The following is a 17,869-nucleotide window of genomic DNA, read 5'->3' as shown; positions in this document are numbered from 1 at the left end:
TTTGTAAGTAGTTTATATGAGATGTTAATAGAATTTCAGTCTTTCCCTCTTGTGTAGAAGAAAATGAAGAGACGAAATAGTCTAATAAAAATCTTGTTCCATTTTAAAGATACTTAGAGAAGAAAAGACTACTGTTTCCCAGATTCTTTTTTGTTTCTGATCCTGTCCTTCTTGAAATTCTTGGACAAGCAAGTGATTCTCATACAATTCAGGTACAACCTTAGGGATTTTTTTCTGCTTATAACAAAAAAAATAAAACATGGAAAAGCATTTAATAAATGAAAATGTAAACACTTTCTTTTTATGAACTTTGGGAAAATTTTTTGTTTCCCGTTCTTTAGTTTTTAACAAAATATGAAATGGGTATCTGTAATTCAAAAAAATCTTCCAAATTCAGAACACTAGAATATGGTCCCATCAAGCGAGTTGCTGGTGGCGTGGCTCCTTTCACAACTAAACTAACAGAAGGGACCCTCTAAGACTTTCCTGGGTTGCATATTGCAGAATTCATCCAGCTAGTCTGGATTGTTCCTGAAAGTTTATAGTCCAACTAGTCTGCATTGTTACTGAGGGTTGGTTGAGATAAGATAGCTGATCTCACACAATAGCTGATCTCTGTTCTGCTAGGTCACCTCTGGAAACTGTAAAATAACAGCAAGTTGAGATAAAATCCTACACAACCATTTCTGTAATTATTACCTACATATGGCCTGATATTCATCTGTAGGTTCAGATGAACTTTTGCAGGATAACCTTAACATGAGATTTTTTTCTGTTTACTAATGTTATCTATTTACATTGAATGACTTCTGAATTATCCTTACAGCCACATCTGCCTTCCATATCTGACAATATAAATGAAGTAGAGTTTCACACAAAGGATTATGATCGCATACTGGCAGTCATATCAAGAGAAGGAGAAAAAATTCCAGTAATTATCTGAAAACTTTTTTTCCAGAATGTTGTTAATAGATAAATCATTCTGTTATTAAACATATAAGTATATATTAAATTGTCTTATTGTTAATTACAAACTAACATTTCAATGATTGGTGTAACAAAACTATAATATGTCTTCATTAAATAAATTTCTAGTATATTTATTGAAATTAAATCTGCAGTTGTCTTGAAGAGAAATTTGATAACTAACTGGGGAGAGAAGTTTGGTAACTAAGTTCTATTTTGTATCTTTTATTAATATTTCAGTTGGACGCTCCAGTCATTGCAAAAGGACCAGTAGAACTTTGGTTGCAGGATTTATTGCATGTGCAGCAGATGTCATTGCATGGTATAATTAGGGCAGCATATTACCAAATTAGTGACCCAGGATATCAGTTGCTGAATTTTCTTAACCATTTCCCAGCACAGGTGAGATTACAGGATGTGGATTTGTGTGTGCAGTCTGAGTAGTGTGTGGGGAGAGGTGGGATGTAAAGAGCATACTGGATTGTCTAAATGAAGAAGTTTTCATAGAGGAAGTAAGGATATGGATCTACTCAGTAGAAGGCGGACTTCAATTTTGGTACCCTATATATAGCTTAATATTTTTCATGTAATCTACTTTAAAATTACTTTTTTCTTGTCTTGGAGAATATAAAGTAGAGCTTATATTTTCTGTGATGGATATTGAACGCCTTTCAGATGCAAATAAAATTTCATGTGCAGATTGATTTCTCTCATAATTTAAGATCGCAAGAGCTATGATTATGATTATTTATCTCATCATTTAGAAGATTTACCTCATAGTTCATATATTTGTCACTATGATAATGCAGTCCTAGTAGAAGCCTATCTTGAAGGATTCTATTTGCCTAGAGACTCCTTCATCTTACTGATAATCCATAAATTTAATTAACAAGTAAGGAATTGTTTCCCATCCTGTAAAAATTCTGTAATTTGCTAATCAGTACAGTGCTGGGTGTATTTTTTCATAGAAATTCTGCAAATATTAAAGCTGGCCAATACATTGCTAATTTAAAAAACAATTAAGTATACTTAAATATTTAATAGAATTATCTTAAAGCTGTATTTGTGATGTAATTATGTATTATTTCAGCAGTATTTATTTTCAAAAGTCTGCTACTTTTCTTTACACAGATAAGGACTGTCTTTCTTGTTTGCATGTCAGACATTTTGAAGTGCCTTTATTACCATCTGCAGGGATCATCTTTTCCATGTCTTGTTAATCCAAATGTTTTTATGTTCAAAGAATTATTTGTGTTAGAAAAGGGGAAGAAATTTAAAGTACAGTGAAAGAAAAGCTGTGTTGTAGGACAGAGAAGAAATTGGTCAAAATACTGTCAAATATTTGAAATGTTTTCTTTCCTTCAAACTGCCTTTTTCCTGTCTTAGAAGCTTCTGTTATAGCTAGCATGAAAAAGTCACATCCAAAGATTTCATTTTTTGTTCCTCTTACTAATTGGTCATTCTAAAATAAATTTATTTTAGACTCTACTGATGATAGCTTAATGATTCTAAAATGGTGTGATATTTCCTACTACAGAATCTCGGTAACTGTGAACTCACTACAGGTATGGGGAGATAGGAAAGTAGAAAGAGTGGGTGAGTCAGATTTTTAGGTCTTGGTGCTTTGTGAATGTAGTAATGGGGGGGGCAAGTACTGATACAGTTCTCATCTATCCTGTTTTGTCATGGGTGTGTCTGATACCATAAATCAAAATCAATCCAAGACTGTTGTTTACATGCAACATCCTGTAACTCTCTAGATTTATTTGGAAGCAAAATAGCTCATAGTTGTGCTTTAGTCTGTACTCCAGTCATAACAGCATGTTAGAAAGATAGCAATCCATCTCTTTTTTTTTTTTTTTTTTTTAATTGTGCTTTAATTAGCTATGAATTGGCAATGGGAAGTTTTCAGAAGGACTTCTCCCCACAATTTGAGACCTGATTATGTTTGTGATACTGGAGTACACTAAGGGATTGTAAATTACACTGAGAATCATCCTTAATTTGTATATATCTCAGTATCTGACAAATTTGCGTAAGTTTTTAAATGTTTTTTCAGGAGTTTCCAGTATGACAGCAGAGCCAATTAGCTCAGGCACATTATCCTGATGAGACAGCCTCATGCTGGATGTAGTGATAATTTGGACTCTCCACACCACAATTTGTTGTTCCTGTTACACCTAAGGCTTCTGTAATAAGGCTAGGGTTCAACAAGTTATTCTTTTGTATTTTTTTCACATATTAAATTTGTAGGTTGGATTACTAGGAATTCAAATGTTGTGGACTCATGATTCAGAAGCAGCTCTACAGAATGCTAAAGAGGACAGAAAAATCATGCAAGTAACCAATGGGAGATTTCTGGAGATTCTGAATATGTTGATTAGCCAGACCACACATGATCTTTCCCATTTTGACAGAGTGAAATTTGAAACACTTATTACCATTCATGTGCACCAGCATGATATTTTTGATGATTTGGTAAGTACAGATTTTGGTTTCTGACACTTAAATGCATTTTCTGTCATAATAATTTTTCTTATATGTGGTAACTACAGTTAATATGTGTATGCATATGTTTGTAAAACAGAGATGTCCATAATCTCACCGTAGTAAAAATAGTACACTTTTGCTTAAACTAGAATAAAATCCATTGGGACTGTCATCTAAATATTTGCTCCAATTTTTTACACTTTTCTTAGCATATTTCAATTTTTCACTTCTTCCTACAGAATTGTTTTGATAGACCAAAACTTTTAGTATGTCCTTTCTTTGAAAAACTGTTGTATTACTCTTACTTGCATAAAGAAAAAAGTCGAGTCTGCTGAGGGTGTTGTAGCTTTATCTTCATAATTTCCTCATGGCTTGTTACAGAATCTCAGTAGTTGGCAGTAGTCTGTGCTTTAGCTCCACCCATTCTAGAGTTACAGCAATGACAGCAACATCTTCCGTATCTTCTAGTTCCTTCTTTCTGTCTCTCCTACTCCTTTGGATATCACGCTACTGGAATTCTTTCTGGTTATTAAGGAGAATACATAGAAGACAAACAAACAAAAAACCCTCCTAAAATCAACAGATAACGCCAATCCTATATTTGAACTTTTTAAACTGCTAAATTGTTTACATTCCTTTATTCTTTGAGGAATGCCATCCCTCAACACTACATCTCTCACATATTTTTACTGATGATAACAGAAGCTGGTTAGATTCTACACAATTTGCCTTCCATGCCTTAGTCAGATCCTTCTTTCATTATACCCTTTGTTCCAATGTGTTTGGTGGGTTTAGCAGTGTGTTGTTTGCTTATTTCACTTGGATGGTGAGCTGCATTACCAAAGCAATTTAAGATTTATTTGATTAAGAAGTTGTGATGACCAGCTTAAGGGATAAGGACATTTTTTAATATTAGTTTAGCGTACATCTGAACATATTATGTGATGCTTATATGTATTTCAGTTTACTTATGTAGGAACTTTAACCTGAGTCACTCATTATTCTCATAAAATAAGATTTTATCACAGTTATTAAAGACAAATGTGGATGCTCAGTTATAACATATACATTTATTTACTTAAGGTAAAAATGCACATCAAATCACCAACTGATTTTGAATGGTTAAAGCAGTCTAGATTCTACTTTAAGGAGGATCTTGATCAAGTCTTGGTGTCCATTACAGATGTGGATTTTGTTTACCAAAATGAATTTCTGGGTTGCACTGATCGTCTGGTCATAACACCTCTTACAGACAGGTTAGAAAATGATACATAATTAATATTTTCTATGTATATAGTGTTTATTTAACATATATCTTCAAAGAGATGCATTCTGAATTAAGTCCTGTGTGGGCTAGGTCATTCATCAAAATCTTCTTATACATCTGCTTCATGATACTCCTTTAGAAAAGGTAAAATAGAGTCTCGCTAACTTGCACATTTAGTAATTACTAGAAAAGTTTTATCACTGCCCAGTCTTAAAGAAACATTTAGTAACAGGAATGAATCATTTTAAGGTTATATAATAATGTATAGTTTAGCAGTATTTCTATACTGAAGAAAATATTAGGTCAGATATTTTGAATTCTGTTATAAGGGATTCTGTAAAGATTTTGTGGCTACCAATGTGTGAAAGTCTAAGACAACTAGTCAGTGTCTGTTGTTTTATTAGCATGGGAAATAGTTTACATTTGTCCATAAGAACCTAGATCTTGACAAAGTCCCAGCTGTATACATTCACTTGCCATTCTTCTATAGCCAGGCAAGCAAATGACCATTAATTTTGTTTCATGTGTGGCTTAACAGTGAGAACTCTTTTTCTTTTTTTCCCCTTGGGAATTTCTTGGCCTCTTTCTGTACACACACACACACACACCCCCAATTCTCCCCCCGTTTATTCCTTACTTGAGGTGTCACTTTTGAACCAAATAAGAAAATAGAAGGCTAAAAAATACTTGCAAAAAGATGTCCTCAACAACCAAAAATAACTTTCAACCTACAGTCATTCACTTTGCTACTTATGTGGAGTATGTGTCTGTACAGCTTTTTGAACACCTTTATTTCTCCAAAAGAGGTAGGACTGCTATTGTGACAATATGGAAAGTTCAGCACATTTCTGCAGTGAACTGCACTGCTCTCAACAATCAAGTATTTTTGATGCAGAAAGTTGAATTCTACCCCAAAATTTGCCTTGACTGCAATAGAACTGTAGAAGTAAAATGTATATGTCACTTTAAAGATTCTTATTGTTTAAAAAAACATCAGGGGCCCTGCAGTGCCAGCTTGGCATAAGGTATTATAGTGATTCAAGATAAGCTGGGAACTAGTTAGTTATTAAACTCTGTTCGGTTATGGATTTAAACCAGAAATAATTTAGTTAGAAATGCATTCTGAGTATGTTGAGTTGATTTGACAGTGAAGATACCCCATCATTTGTATAGGACCTTTGTCATTTAATCCCTTTAGCGTTACTCTTGGTACTCATGATACTCCTTACCATAAATGAAAATTCTAACTAAGATTTTAGTAACTATAACTCACATAGAACCAAAACAGTAGTCTAAACATTTTAAGACTTTAAAAAAAAAGGGTGGGGGGTAAAGCTTACGGGTTTTTTTCTTAGAATTGTAAAAATATTTTACACATAATTGTGGAAGGGGACATATATCCTTATTCTTTCACACTTGAGGATTTAGACAAAAGTAGCCTAACCTAACACAGTATACACATTAAGATACTGCAGAAAATGATGAGGCAGCAGAATTCTGCTCTTTATAGCTGCAAAAAGAGTTAGTGACAATTAAATTGCTTTATATGGTGTGCATTAATTTTTTACCTCCTCTAATATTCACAGTTTGTAGCAAACTAGATTAACACCAGATAAATTTTTTTGCTCTTATAAATAATGTTTAAATGCTGTATTTTGTGACTTTTACCTCTCTGAACTTCCTGCACTCATGGAAATCAGTGGAACTGCTTTATGAAGAAGTATTGTTTCAACATAAGAGCTTGTAGAATCTATAGCATAACTCATTGTTATCTTATCTGTATACACATATATCTTTCATATGATTTAATAAATTAATATGAATTAACATTTATAGGTGCTATATAACTTTAGCACAGGCTTTGGGAATGAACATGGGAGGAGCTCCAGCAGGACCAGCTGGAACTGGTAAAACAGAAACAACGAAAGACATGGGAAAGGCTCTGGGAAAATACGTAGTAGTCTTTAACTGCTCTGATCAAATGGACTTCAGAGGTTTGGGCAGGATTTTCAAAGGTAAGACTTCATGTAGGATAGAAGAGATCTCCACAGGTCATTTATCAGGTGCAGTTAGAGCAGGTTCCTCAGGCTCTTGTTCATGTTGGATTTTGAGTATCTCCAGGGATGGATGTTCCACAACACCTCTGGGCCATGCATCCTCATGGTAACATTTTTTTATACTTCCATTGACTTGGAATTTCCCACATTGAAACCTGTGTCTGTTCTCTGTTATTCTTCCACTGCGCTTCTAAGAGCCTGGCTCCAATTCCTCAGTGCCTCCTATTAGCAATGAGCTTTCCCCTTATCTTTCTCCTCAGGCTCGACAAATTGTGTTCTCTCATTCTCTCCCTCTGTGTCATGTCCTTCAGCCACTGACCATCATGGCAGCCATCTGTTGGACTCGTGCAAGTATATCAATATCTGTCCTCTATTGATAAGCCCCAAACTGGACACAGTACTCCAGTTGCTCTCTCACAAGTGCAGAATAGAGGCAAACAATGTTTTTCCTCAGCCTGCTGGCTACGCTCTTGCCCAACATGCTGCTGGCTTCCATTGCTACAAGGGTATAATTCTGATTCATGCTCAATTAGTTGTTAAGCAGGACACCAGGTCATTTTCTGCAAAGCTGCTTTGTAGCTACTCAGCACCAAGCCTGTACTGTGCAATGGAGTTATTCTGTTCCAGATAAAGGACTCGAACTTCATGACGTTTCTGTCAGCTCGTTTTTCACAGTTATGGTATTGTATGTATTGAGAAGCAAGCAGTGAAACAATTTATTTTTTTTTAGCAAGCAAATAATTGTGGCATGAGAGTGTCTAAAGCTGTGGGTTTATAAACATATTGCCTCTTTGACAGTCAAGCTATTCAGATTTTAAAGAAATCTTTGAGTACATGACAGAATCCCTTTAAATTGATGTAGCCTTGACTGTGTAACAATAATACATCCTGAATGAATTGGGTAAATTTTTCACTTTTAAATAGCTATCTTTCAGTATACATGAAAGAAAACGACTGCCTACTTGTATTTTAATATAATTTGGGGAAAAAAATGCTGCTACAAATTTTCTCATAAAATGTTGCTAAAGGAACAACAATTCTCTTAGCTGCTACTAAACACATGTTACTTTTCCAAATTGAAATTAGGCAACTGTGAAATTGATCTTTTATAAAAATGTTATTGTTACTAATATAGTGCTTGATTTCTCTTTCCATTTAATTTTCTGTCTGTGTCTTCCTCTCTTTCTTCGATAGACAAGGTCACACAGAGCATGTTGCTAATATCCTGTACCATTACACGAAAAGCTTGTAGTTTAGTGTGGACTTAAAATGGTAGTGCTTCTGCATAGAGATACGTGCTCTAAGATTAATTTTTTCTGTCTTGTGAGATTCAGAGTTTTAGTTAAACTCCTAGTTAGTTCAAAAATAATTTCAATTTTTAATTCTAACCTTTATGATTTATAAGAGGCAAGCCTTGTGAAGGCTGGAAGACACAAATGAAAATAAAAAACTTGGGATTTTTTTTTTGTTGTAACATTTAGGGCTAGTCTTCTGTAGCTCCAAGTCACTTATTTTTATTTTTTTAAATTAACAGTACAGCTTCAGCAAATAATTCAATTGCTGCTTTACAATAAAAGGCTACATTCACAGAAAGCTCTGGATGAAAGATCTGCCAAATGCCCCAAGATATCAGAAGGTTTTTTCTGATATTGATTCACTTTTAAGCTTTTTGTATAAATCAACTAATATTAATTCAGATTGATCTGGAAATAGTCAGGTGGACTAGAGGAAGATAGGCCTTGGCCACAGGGCAAAAAATAAAACTAATCTTACTTATTTATTTGAAGGAAAAGTCATCTAATTCAGATGTCTGAAATATGTGTGAACAACAACAGGTAATAATTTTTTCTGTCCCTATTTTAGGTCTTGCACAGTCAGGATCTTGGGGATGTTTTGATGAATTCAACCGAATCGAGTTGCCTGTCTTGTCAGTGGCAGCACAGCAAATCTATATTATTTTAACAGCAAGAAAAGAAAGAAAAAAGCAGTTCATTTTTTCTGATGGAGATTGTGTAGATTTAAATCCAGAGTTTGGAATTTTCCTAACAATGGTAAATGAAGTAATAATTCCAGAGATGTGACAAATTATACTATATACAAGTTAATTAAATGGCAAGGTGATGCTCTTGCTATAGAATTCGACTAAACTACTGGAACACATAAATAATCTGATTATTCATGAGTTGCATGCTTTCAGTTTTGCTTTAAGATTATTGAAAAGGTTCATAATTACGTCCCTACATTACTGTATTGCAATTCATTATGTAGGTTAAGAGTTTGGCCAAACTTCCAGGCTGCTTTGCTCACTGAGAGGACTGATGTTTTACTACCTTAGCTTGAAATGCTTTTACAGTATTAGTGAGAAAGATACTGTAGGGAAAAAAAAGAACATTCACTTAAAGCAGGATATACAGGAAAGAGATTTTTCAAGGACATATGTCTTGTCTAATGGGTATTTATCATGGATATATAAATGAATTCTTCAAGCTGATTTACAGAAGACAAGTATGGTGATTCTGGAATAAACCACCCTCCTTGTATTGTGGTGACAACAGGTCTTTTCAAAACCTGTGCAAAAAATTATCAGATCTTTTCATTTGTCGATACAGGATCTGTCTAAACTGGTAAATACAATGCTGGACGGCCACTTTCGGCCTTTTGTGGCAAAGGGGCCCATTCTGCTGTGTGCATCAATCCTGGAATCAGTGCAGGCATTGTGACACAACTGTGCTTCTTATATCATGAAGTTTTTATGGGTAGTATTTGAGATACATTTTTCTCTTTCTTATAATGACTACTTGTGAAAAAGACTGGCAGTGTATATAGATCAGAATTAGGTCCCACAACTGAATGGATAATCTGTGCAAAAAAGGTATGCAAGGCAGTACGTATAACTTTACACCAGTTACCAACCATTACCCAAGGGAGAAACACAAACTCCTCCATTTAGAATATTAATTTCCAGAGTATGCTGTCTTTGTGCTATAGGGTTCCTGAGGCTTCATAGCAATAATTCTTCATGTACTGTCATGGGCAGGGAATTTTAGAGTATATGTTTCCTAATGCCAAGGCAGGTGGCAATCCAAGATGACTTTATGGGAAATTAAAATCTTCACCTGCATGTTCGGGTGCAGGATAATAACTGAAGAGGTCATAGGTGTCTTTTGACTGTTTCTAATTTCTTAATGTCACCTGTCATAAGTTATTCTTCATGTTTGCAGCAAATTTCTAGAAATCTTCTATTAGTCAAACTTTCTTGGTCATTAAAATTCACTTTAATATGATTTTGTTGTAAGGTTTTTGTGTTTTGACTGTTATTTTTACTGTGTCATTACAAAATATTCTCTGCATATTCTTGAACCATTGTTAGAACCAGTTCTATCACTAAAAGATAATTACAATTTCTTATATGATTCTGACTTCGGTGGCTAGGATTCACTCACAAATTATTAAACATTCAGTGAGATTCTGTACTTTAAGGCTAGCCATTTAGACACAAGAAATAGAGAAGGGCATCCTAATATTTCTTCGCTGTAGACTGCTTGTTATCCTTTATTTTTTTTTTTTATTATTATTTTGGCTCTTGTTAGACACTGAATTTTTAATATGTTACCAAACCTACCTCTTCTGCAAAATGGTAATGAGAACTTTATTTGCATTGTGAATATACTAGAAGAAATCAACCAGCTAGATTGTATCCCATGAAATTTTAAAATTCTAATTGCTGGCTTGTTATGATAAAGAAATTCCGTTATTACTCTGGCAATTATGCATAGGTTATTAAATTCATACTTATGGTTGCAGTTTTTTCTTCACATTTTAATAATTAGTAGACAAGAATTCTAACTCTCAACACATCTAGGTATTTATGGATAAATTTATTGAACAATAAAAAGTATGTTATTTTTACTATTGTAAATAATAATGCAGTATGTTTTCTTATATAGAATCCTGGATATGCTGGACGCCAAGAACTACCAGAAAATCTCAAAATGCAGTTTAGAAGTGTTGCAATGATGGTTCCAGATAAACAGGTACAATTACTGATTGAACTGGAAAAAAAATTATTTTAGTTTGCTTACCTATCTTCAGAAAAACTAATGGAATTTCTAAAAAAATTGTGTTTCAGATAATTATAAGAGTTAAGCTTGCAAGTTACGGATTTATTGATAATGTGTTTTTGTCTCAGAAATTCTTTGTTCTTTATCAACTTTGTGAGGAGCAGCTCACTAAGCAGGTAGTGTTACGTATTCCCTTCCTCTTTGTCTTCATATTTACACAATACAGCCCCTTAGTTTGGTTTTGGGTTGTGCAGATTGTTTTTTGAAGCATCACTTTTATGCTTTTTACAAAATACCGAAGTAGTTTAAATATAATTTAAACAAATGTCTCGAAAAATTTTTGAACAAGTAATCGTGTTAATTCTGTATATGTAGTCAGATACATGCGTTTGGTTAATTGTTAAAGAATGACAGTTTGTAGTTGCACGTGCATGAGATTCTCTGCCTAAACATGGCAGCCAGGTAAAAATTAACCCAGTTCTGTCATTTTTCTGTGAGAATTATCTGGGGCTAGAGAAAGTAGTTGGAAATTGGAAACCACAGGAGGAACATCTGAAGTTTGATTTAAGTTGCCCTTCTTCCCATAGTGCTGCTTTGATCTGAGGACCTCGTCTGGAATATAACTATTTATTTTTTTTAGAACCCTGCTATAGAGAGCTATAAAATAATTACTATATGGCATTATAAATGGCTAAGTCGATTAAATTTAAATTAGAAAAGAAAAACCTTATAACCTCCTTCCCCTTTCCTGAAAATAACCTTAGTATCCTTCATTTATTTTAATAGAATAATTCCTCAACAGCAACAACAACGATTCCTATTTTAGCTGCCTTTTCCAATCAGGGCAACTATACTATGCAATATGCAAATAAGATTTGACATACTGATGAAATAAATAAAGATAGAGAATTTGTTACTGATGCATAAGCCTTTTGCCCCTCTCTAGGTCCATTATGACTTTGGTCTGAGGAATATCCTTTCAGTACTGAGGACTCTTGGATCTCAGAAGAGGGCCAAGCCAAATGAAAGTGAATTAAGTATTGTTATGAGAGGACTAAGAGATATGAATCTTTCCAAGCTGGTAAGAATCTAATTTAATATTTTAGCGCCAGGTATAGGCAAGGCTACTAGATGTTTTATGGGATTTTGTGGAATATTAGAAAAAATCTCAAACATCCTTTTTTTTAAAAACTGAAACATGATAATAATCTTGTTATCATTAAACAGCAGTGAGAGTTTATTAGACTTGTAAACAGTGCTCAGGGTGCAAAGTTTCAAACAGGTTAAATAGTGGCTTAGCTGTGGGCATGATATTTTATGTACTGACTTGTGTACAGACTGATTCTGTAACATAAGTAACCTGAATAATTTGGGTATTTACTAAATTAGACTTTTAAAGATTTCTTTCCAGATAGCATGTTCTTTCCAATATATCCTACAAGTGATTTACAAATCAATTTTACAAATAAATTCCAGTGTCTACTCAGAGGGAAATTTCTTTCAATTTTGAATTTATTTCTCACATGGTATGTGGATGACATTTTCAAAATGCTATTTTGGTAGTGAGCTGTCCTATTGGCTGGCTGTGTTTATGAACATAAGAATCTGTATTTAGAAAATCTTTCCATACAGTTTATGATTTTAAAATAGAGATTCATTTTGGTTTGAGAGCATTCTTTAGATAACCATGCTTTAAGCACTTAATAACTTTTTTGTTTCAGATAGATGAGGATGAGCCTTTGTTTCTCAGTCTTATCAATGATCTCTTTCCGGGGTTACAGTTAGACACTAGTACCTATGTTGAGCTTCAGTCTGCAGTAGCTAATCAGGTTGAAGAGGCAGGATTGATTAATCATCCACCATGGAATCTTAAGCTTGTTCAGGTAAAACCTTTTTTTTCCAAAACATTTTAAACAAACAGGAGTCAGAATACCGTTTTAGTATCTAAACCACTGTCTCACTCAAGGACCTGTGCTTCTAATATGGGGAAAAATGAAGGTGCACCATACTAAGGAAGGTTATTCCAAGAGACTTATGTTTTTATTTCTTTAAATTATCCAGAAGAAGAAAAAGAAATACCTTAAAGCATGCTGTTACCCCAACCTTTCCTGGATATGGTATGAATGAAGCAGCAAGGTGTGTACATGGGTCTCTAACATGAGTTTCTTAGTCTAGAGTAGGGACAGTAGGGTATAAGAAGGGTTGGGAGGCATTTTGAAGGCCAAAGCAGTAAATAAAGAGTGAGACGAAACCTAGCCAGGGCAAAACTTCTGCTGAGTAGGAGGAGAGAACTAAAAGACCTTTATAAAGGCAAAGAAAAATGTGAGAGGTATGTATTTCTGGCTTAAATGTGTACTGTAATGAAGAAGAGTCTTCATTATGAGTTGGAGCAGACATTGTAGTAAACAAGGTTTTTCTTACATAAGTTTTGAGAACCTATACACTGGTTGGGTAATCATCCAGTTTACCTCTATTGAGTTGAAAGAATTAAAGTATAAGAATGTATAGATCTTAGCATATGCTATGACAGGCTTATGGAAACCTATAATGAGGTTAAGCATGCAAGTGAACGTGTATGTAGGTACTATAAAATGGAAGAACCAAAAATAGTGTCAGTAACAAGAATGACACTCATACAAAGGGAATTGTTTCTCTCAAGGACATGCGTGATTGGAAGATTAAAATTATAAAGAGATTTCAGAGGCTTTCTAGGCTACAAAGGATGTGAACAAGCCCAGCTACTGTCAATTTGTATCTGTAGTGTTCAAAGCTAGCATCCTGCTGAAGTGCATTACCCACCTGACTACTGTGGAAAGACCCCACCTAAGTGGAATGTGTATCCTTCTCTTACCTGAATGCAAGAGTTTTAGTAAGAAAATACATAGAACCTGAGTAGGAGACTGTGTAGCAAAAAGTTGTTGCAAACAATGTTGTTCACATAAAACAAAAAGTTGCTTCCTTTTGACATGAATAATACTTGTTTCTTAAGGAATCCAGAAATAGACCCTGGGCCCTGGCAGCTTGCCAGGAGTGTAGTATGTTTTGTTTACCTTGTGTTGCAAGCTCGTTAGACCTGGAGTGTGTTCTGATGGAAAAGCAAAAGAGAGAAAATTGTTAAGGTGTTGCAAGAAATTGTTTTGACTTCATGTAATTTTGGATTACGGTAATTTGTGTTCAGTGTAGGATAATCTTTATGATGTGATGTTGATTAATGAATATGTAGTTATTTAATATGAAGGAAAAATGGTGTTTAAATGGCTTTTTGGACTTGTACTCCAGCATAACAATTAAATGGCTGACAGTTGTATTTCTGACATGCAATCATGTTTGAAACTAACTTTAAATTTATTATTAAAGACAGTTAATTTATGCTTTGATGATCTTTATGCCAACACACTTCCCTGTAAACATTCTTCTTTAAAGAGCAAACATAACAAATGCAGCAGACTCACAACTCAAGAAATAATTAGACAATCACTAAACAATTATAAATTGATAAGCTAGAAAGGTAACTAGAGAATTGTTGCTCTTCTGTCTTTTTGCTCTACTCTTTTTTGAGAACACACTTTAATTATTGATGATAATGATGTTTTTAAACATTATGATTTTATTGGTTTCTTGTGTTCTCTGATTCTTTGGGGTTTTTTCTGCATGCCAGCAGCAAGGTGTGAATACTTTATCTTGTAACATCATGCTTTAAAGAGTGATCAGCTTTGCTTTACTTTATTGGCTATATTGAAACTGTAAATTTAATTTAATTTCATTGAAATTGAGCTTGTATCCTTAATTAGTGAGATTGATTATTGATTTTTAAAATTCCATTAATTGATGAAATTGAATTCTGCTTTGTAAAATTTGTCAGCAAATTTGTCAGCCAGAATTATGCTGTCTTCTAATTTTCGTATTTTACTTATCCCTACTTTTTGAATAAATAGTCAATTAATAATTGTTAAACACTGTTGATGGTTAAGATTAATAACCTTTACCATTTCTAATGGCTGAAAACTATATTGCTCTACAAGCATTTATTTGTAATTTTGCTGACTGCCAAGATGAAGTATAGCTCCAACTGACACTGAAGAACATTTTACCCTGTGGAAATATGCTTGCATCTTCTTGAAATGCAACCTCAGAATAGAGACTTAGTGAAGCTATAGGTCTTGAAGTGCTAGGCTTGTTTGTTGTCTGTACAGTATTAAAATAGAAACTACATTATCTCTTATGATCTAAGAACCTTTAAAGAAACTAGATGTAAACTAAGAAAGGCACTGTGACCTTTGTACTTATACCAGATTTCTGAACATTTCCAAACTTGTCTCACTTAAAAGACAAAACTGCCACATGATTTGTTGAAAGAGAATAAGGGATACAACGCATTGTAGTATTCTACAAAGTGCAACATTTTGCCTTATGTTACTTCACAGCAACTGAAATATGTCTCTGTTATCAAACCAGAGGTATATTTATGTCTCTGCTCAGACACCACCTAATTTATAGAAAGTTTTGCTCCACATTCTGCAGGCTGGATCTATATTGTCCTTCACATGGCTTCACACTGATGACCAGCAGAATTTTTTTGTGTGAGAGAAAATACTTTTGACCATCCTGCTTAAGGTCATGTTCACCGTTTTATTCACAGCTTAGTATTTCTGGGGGCAGCACTGGTCATATGAAGATTGCTCGTGCCTTAACAAATTCCATCTTCCACTGGGAATAAGAAGTTTGAAATTGTCAACTTCATGGTGGACTCGATCGTAGTTCAGATTTGTGGTGCCTGTAGATCTTCCTCCTGGACTGATACAAACCTTTATTCAGCCTGCAGAGAAAGCAGCTACACAGGCTTCCCCTTACAAGGTTCTGTCGTCCAGGAGGACTACCGCTTTTTTGTTCCTTTCAGTTGCTCCAAAAGGAGATACTTGGGTAGGCAGACCCTGCCACTTCCATAGCAAGCCTAAAGCTAATATTAAAAGAAAAATAGAAAATTCATTAAAGAACTGTGCTGAACCTAAACCCATCCGCAATCCTGAAGGAAGTGCGGTCCTTATGTTTGTTTCGTGTAATCAGGAGTTTTAGGGCTGTATTGATTAGTCATTCTTCTGTTGCATTAATGTTTTGCTACTGCTTATTTTTCCTTTGGAATAATACAGAAAAATCCTTTTAAAAATCTAGTAAAATTATTTTCAGTTGCTTTGAAAAGTTTAGGCAAGGTTTAGTTCTGTAAACTGTTTTATAGTAAACTTGCTTGGTGCTTAGAAGTTTAGGATGTGAAGGTATATGCTATGTAAAAATCAGCAAACGCATGCAAATTTCAGTTCTGAGCATATAATTTGTATGTCTAGTAAATTTATAATCACCGACTATCAAGTGTATTAAATGTAAGCAAAACTCTTCCAAAAGCATATATTTCTTAAAATATTTTGATTTTTTTTTTTTAATAGTTGTACGAAACTTCTGTAGTACGTCATGGGTTGATGACACTTGGACCTAGTGGATCTGGAAAAACAACGGTCATAACTATATTAATGAGATCTCTGGCAGAATGTGGCCAACCTCATAGAGAAATGCGTATGAACCCCAAAGCTATTACTGCTCCTCAAATGTTTGGAAAATTAGATGCTGCAACTAATGATTGGACAGATGGAATCTTTTCTACACTGTGGAGGAAAACACTGAAAGCTAAAAAGGGTAAATAAATACTTTTTGTGTGGTACCATAAAAATACCTCTTGAATGATATGTTGAAAAAAGCATCTTGAACTTGCAAGTGTGGTGAAGTTCCCTCTTGAGAGAAACTATAGAGAACATAGATGAGGTTATAGTTCACTTCTCGGGAAAGGGCAACAGTTGTGCTTCTCAGGAGGGTTGGTGGGGAGAAGAAGGAGAAAGTTAGATTAGGTTGGGAAGGAAGAAGTTGATTCTGGAGAAAGAAAAGGGGAAGGGGGAAAGATATTTTAGTTTTTTGTCTTTGTTTCTTATCATCCAAGTCTATGTTAATTTGCAATAAATTAATTTTTCCCAAGTTGAGCCTGGTTTGCCTGTGACAATAGTTGGTAAGTGGTCTCCCTGACTTTACCTCAACCCACGAGCATTTTCACCTTATTTTCTCCCTCTCTCCTGTTTGAGGAGGGGGAGTGAGAGCGTGGTGCAGTATTTGTGTGGCAGCCACAGTTCTAGACCATCTTTTGTAAACTTATTTTCTTGCTCTTTCAGCATGGTGATATGAACTATATCTCTTCTGATTATTTTTCCAGGTGAAAATGTGTTTCTGATTTTAGATGGTCCTGTAGATGCAATCTGGATTGAGAATCTAAACTCAGTTTTGGATGATAACAAGACCCTCACTCTAGCAAATGGAGATCGAATTCCTATGTCTCCTACATGTAAGCTGTTATTTGAGGTCCACAACATTGAGAATGCCTCTCCAGCAACAGTTTCTCGAATGGGTATGGTCTACATCAGTTCTTCTGCCCTCAGCTGGAGACCAATATTGCAAGTAAGATTATCATTGCTGGCTACTCCTACCTTTACCTTGTTATACATTTTAGACTGAAAATGATTGTGGATGTTTTTCAGGCATGGCTGAAAAAACGTTCTTCTGAAGAAGCTGAAGTTTTACAAAGTTTGTATGATAGAATCTTTGAACAAGCATATACCTATATGAAACTAAACCTTAATCCAAAAATGGAGCTTCTGGAATGTAACTACATTATGCAGGTAAAACAGATACTGTGTAAGTCTGTATGAATTGACTGACTATAGTAAGTGTGCCGATATAGCAAAAAGAACATTTGATAGCAATAAAATTTAATTTGAAAAGATTATTTCCTAACAAAGAGAACCTCAAACTCAATATTTGTTTCTTAGGCAATATAAGACCAACTGCTAGAGATGTGCAGAAGAAAATTTTACTTCTCTCTGTTGTTTCACATGTAGACTAGTCTTCTGTTAACTGGAATTTGCAGGCTTCAGTAAGTTTTCAGAAGCATGTGTTTAATAAGCTACTGGTTTCATTTCAGTTCTTTTAATACC

At 34.4% G+C, this 17,869-nt stretch overlaps 1 protein-coding gene across 1 annotated transcript in view; it reads left to right on the top strand.

Moving 5' to 3' along the window:
- DNAH8 (dynein axonemal heavy chain 8) overlaps positions 1-17,869 on the top strand; it is a 132,314-nt gene that overhangs the window by 44,997 nt on the left and 69,448 nt on the right. The window contains exons 35-48 of the mRNA XM_063330984.1: positions 110-212; positions 827-931; positions 1,207-1,368; positions 3,220-3,444; positions 4,540-4,712; positions 6,560-6,738; positions 8,644-8,831; positions 10,728-10,814; positions 10,910-11,017; positions 11,788-11,922; positions 12,563-12,724; positions 16,280-16,526; positions 17,092-17,333; positions 17,414-17,554. Of these exons, the coding sequence (XP_063187054.1) occupies positions 110-212; positions 827-931; positions 1,207-1,368; positions 3,220-3,444; positions 4,540-4,712; positions 6,560-6,738; positions 8,644-8,831; positions 10,728-10,814; positions 10,910-11,017; positions 11,788-11,922; positions 12,563-12,724; positions 16,280-16,526; positions 17,092-17,333; positions 17,414-17,554 (2,257 nt within the window). The remainder of the gene's footprint in view (positions 1-109; positions 213-826; positions 932-1,206; positions 1,369-3,219; positions 3,445-4,539; positions 4,713-6,559; positions 6,739-8,643; positions 8,832-10,727; positions 10,815-10,909; positions 11,018-11,787; positions 11,923-12,562; positions 12,725-16,279; positions 16,527-17,091; positions 17,334-17,413; positions 17,555-17,869) is intronic.

The sequence above is a fragment of the Chroicocephalus ridibundus genome, chromosome 3 (assembly GCF_963924245.1).
Source record: "Chroicocephalus ridibundus chromosome 3, bChrRid1.1, whole genome shotgun sequence".
In the NCBI taxonomy this organism is placed as follows: domain Eukaryota; kingdom Metazoa; phylum Chordata; class Aves; order Charadriiformes; family Laridae; genus Chroicocephalus; species Chroicocephalus ridibundus.
This window is presented reverse-complemented; position numbering and strand designations above follow the sequence as displayed.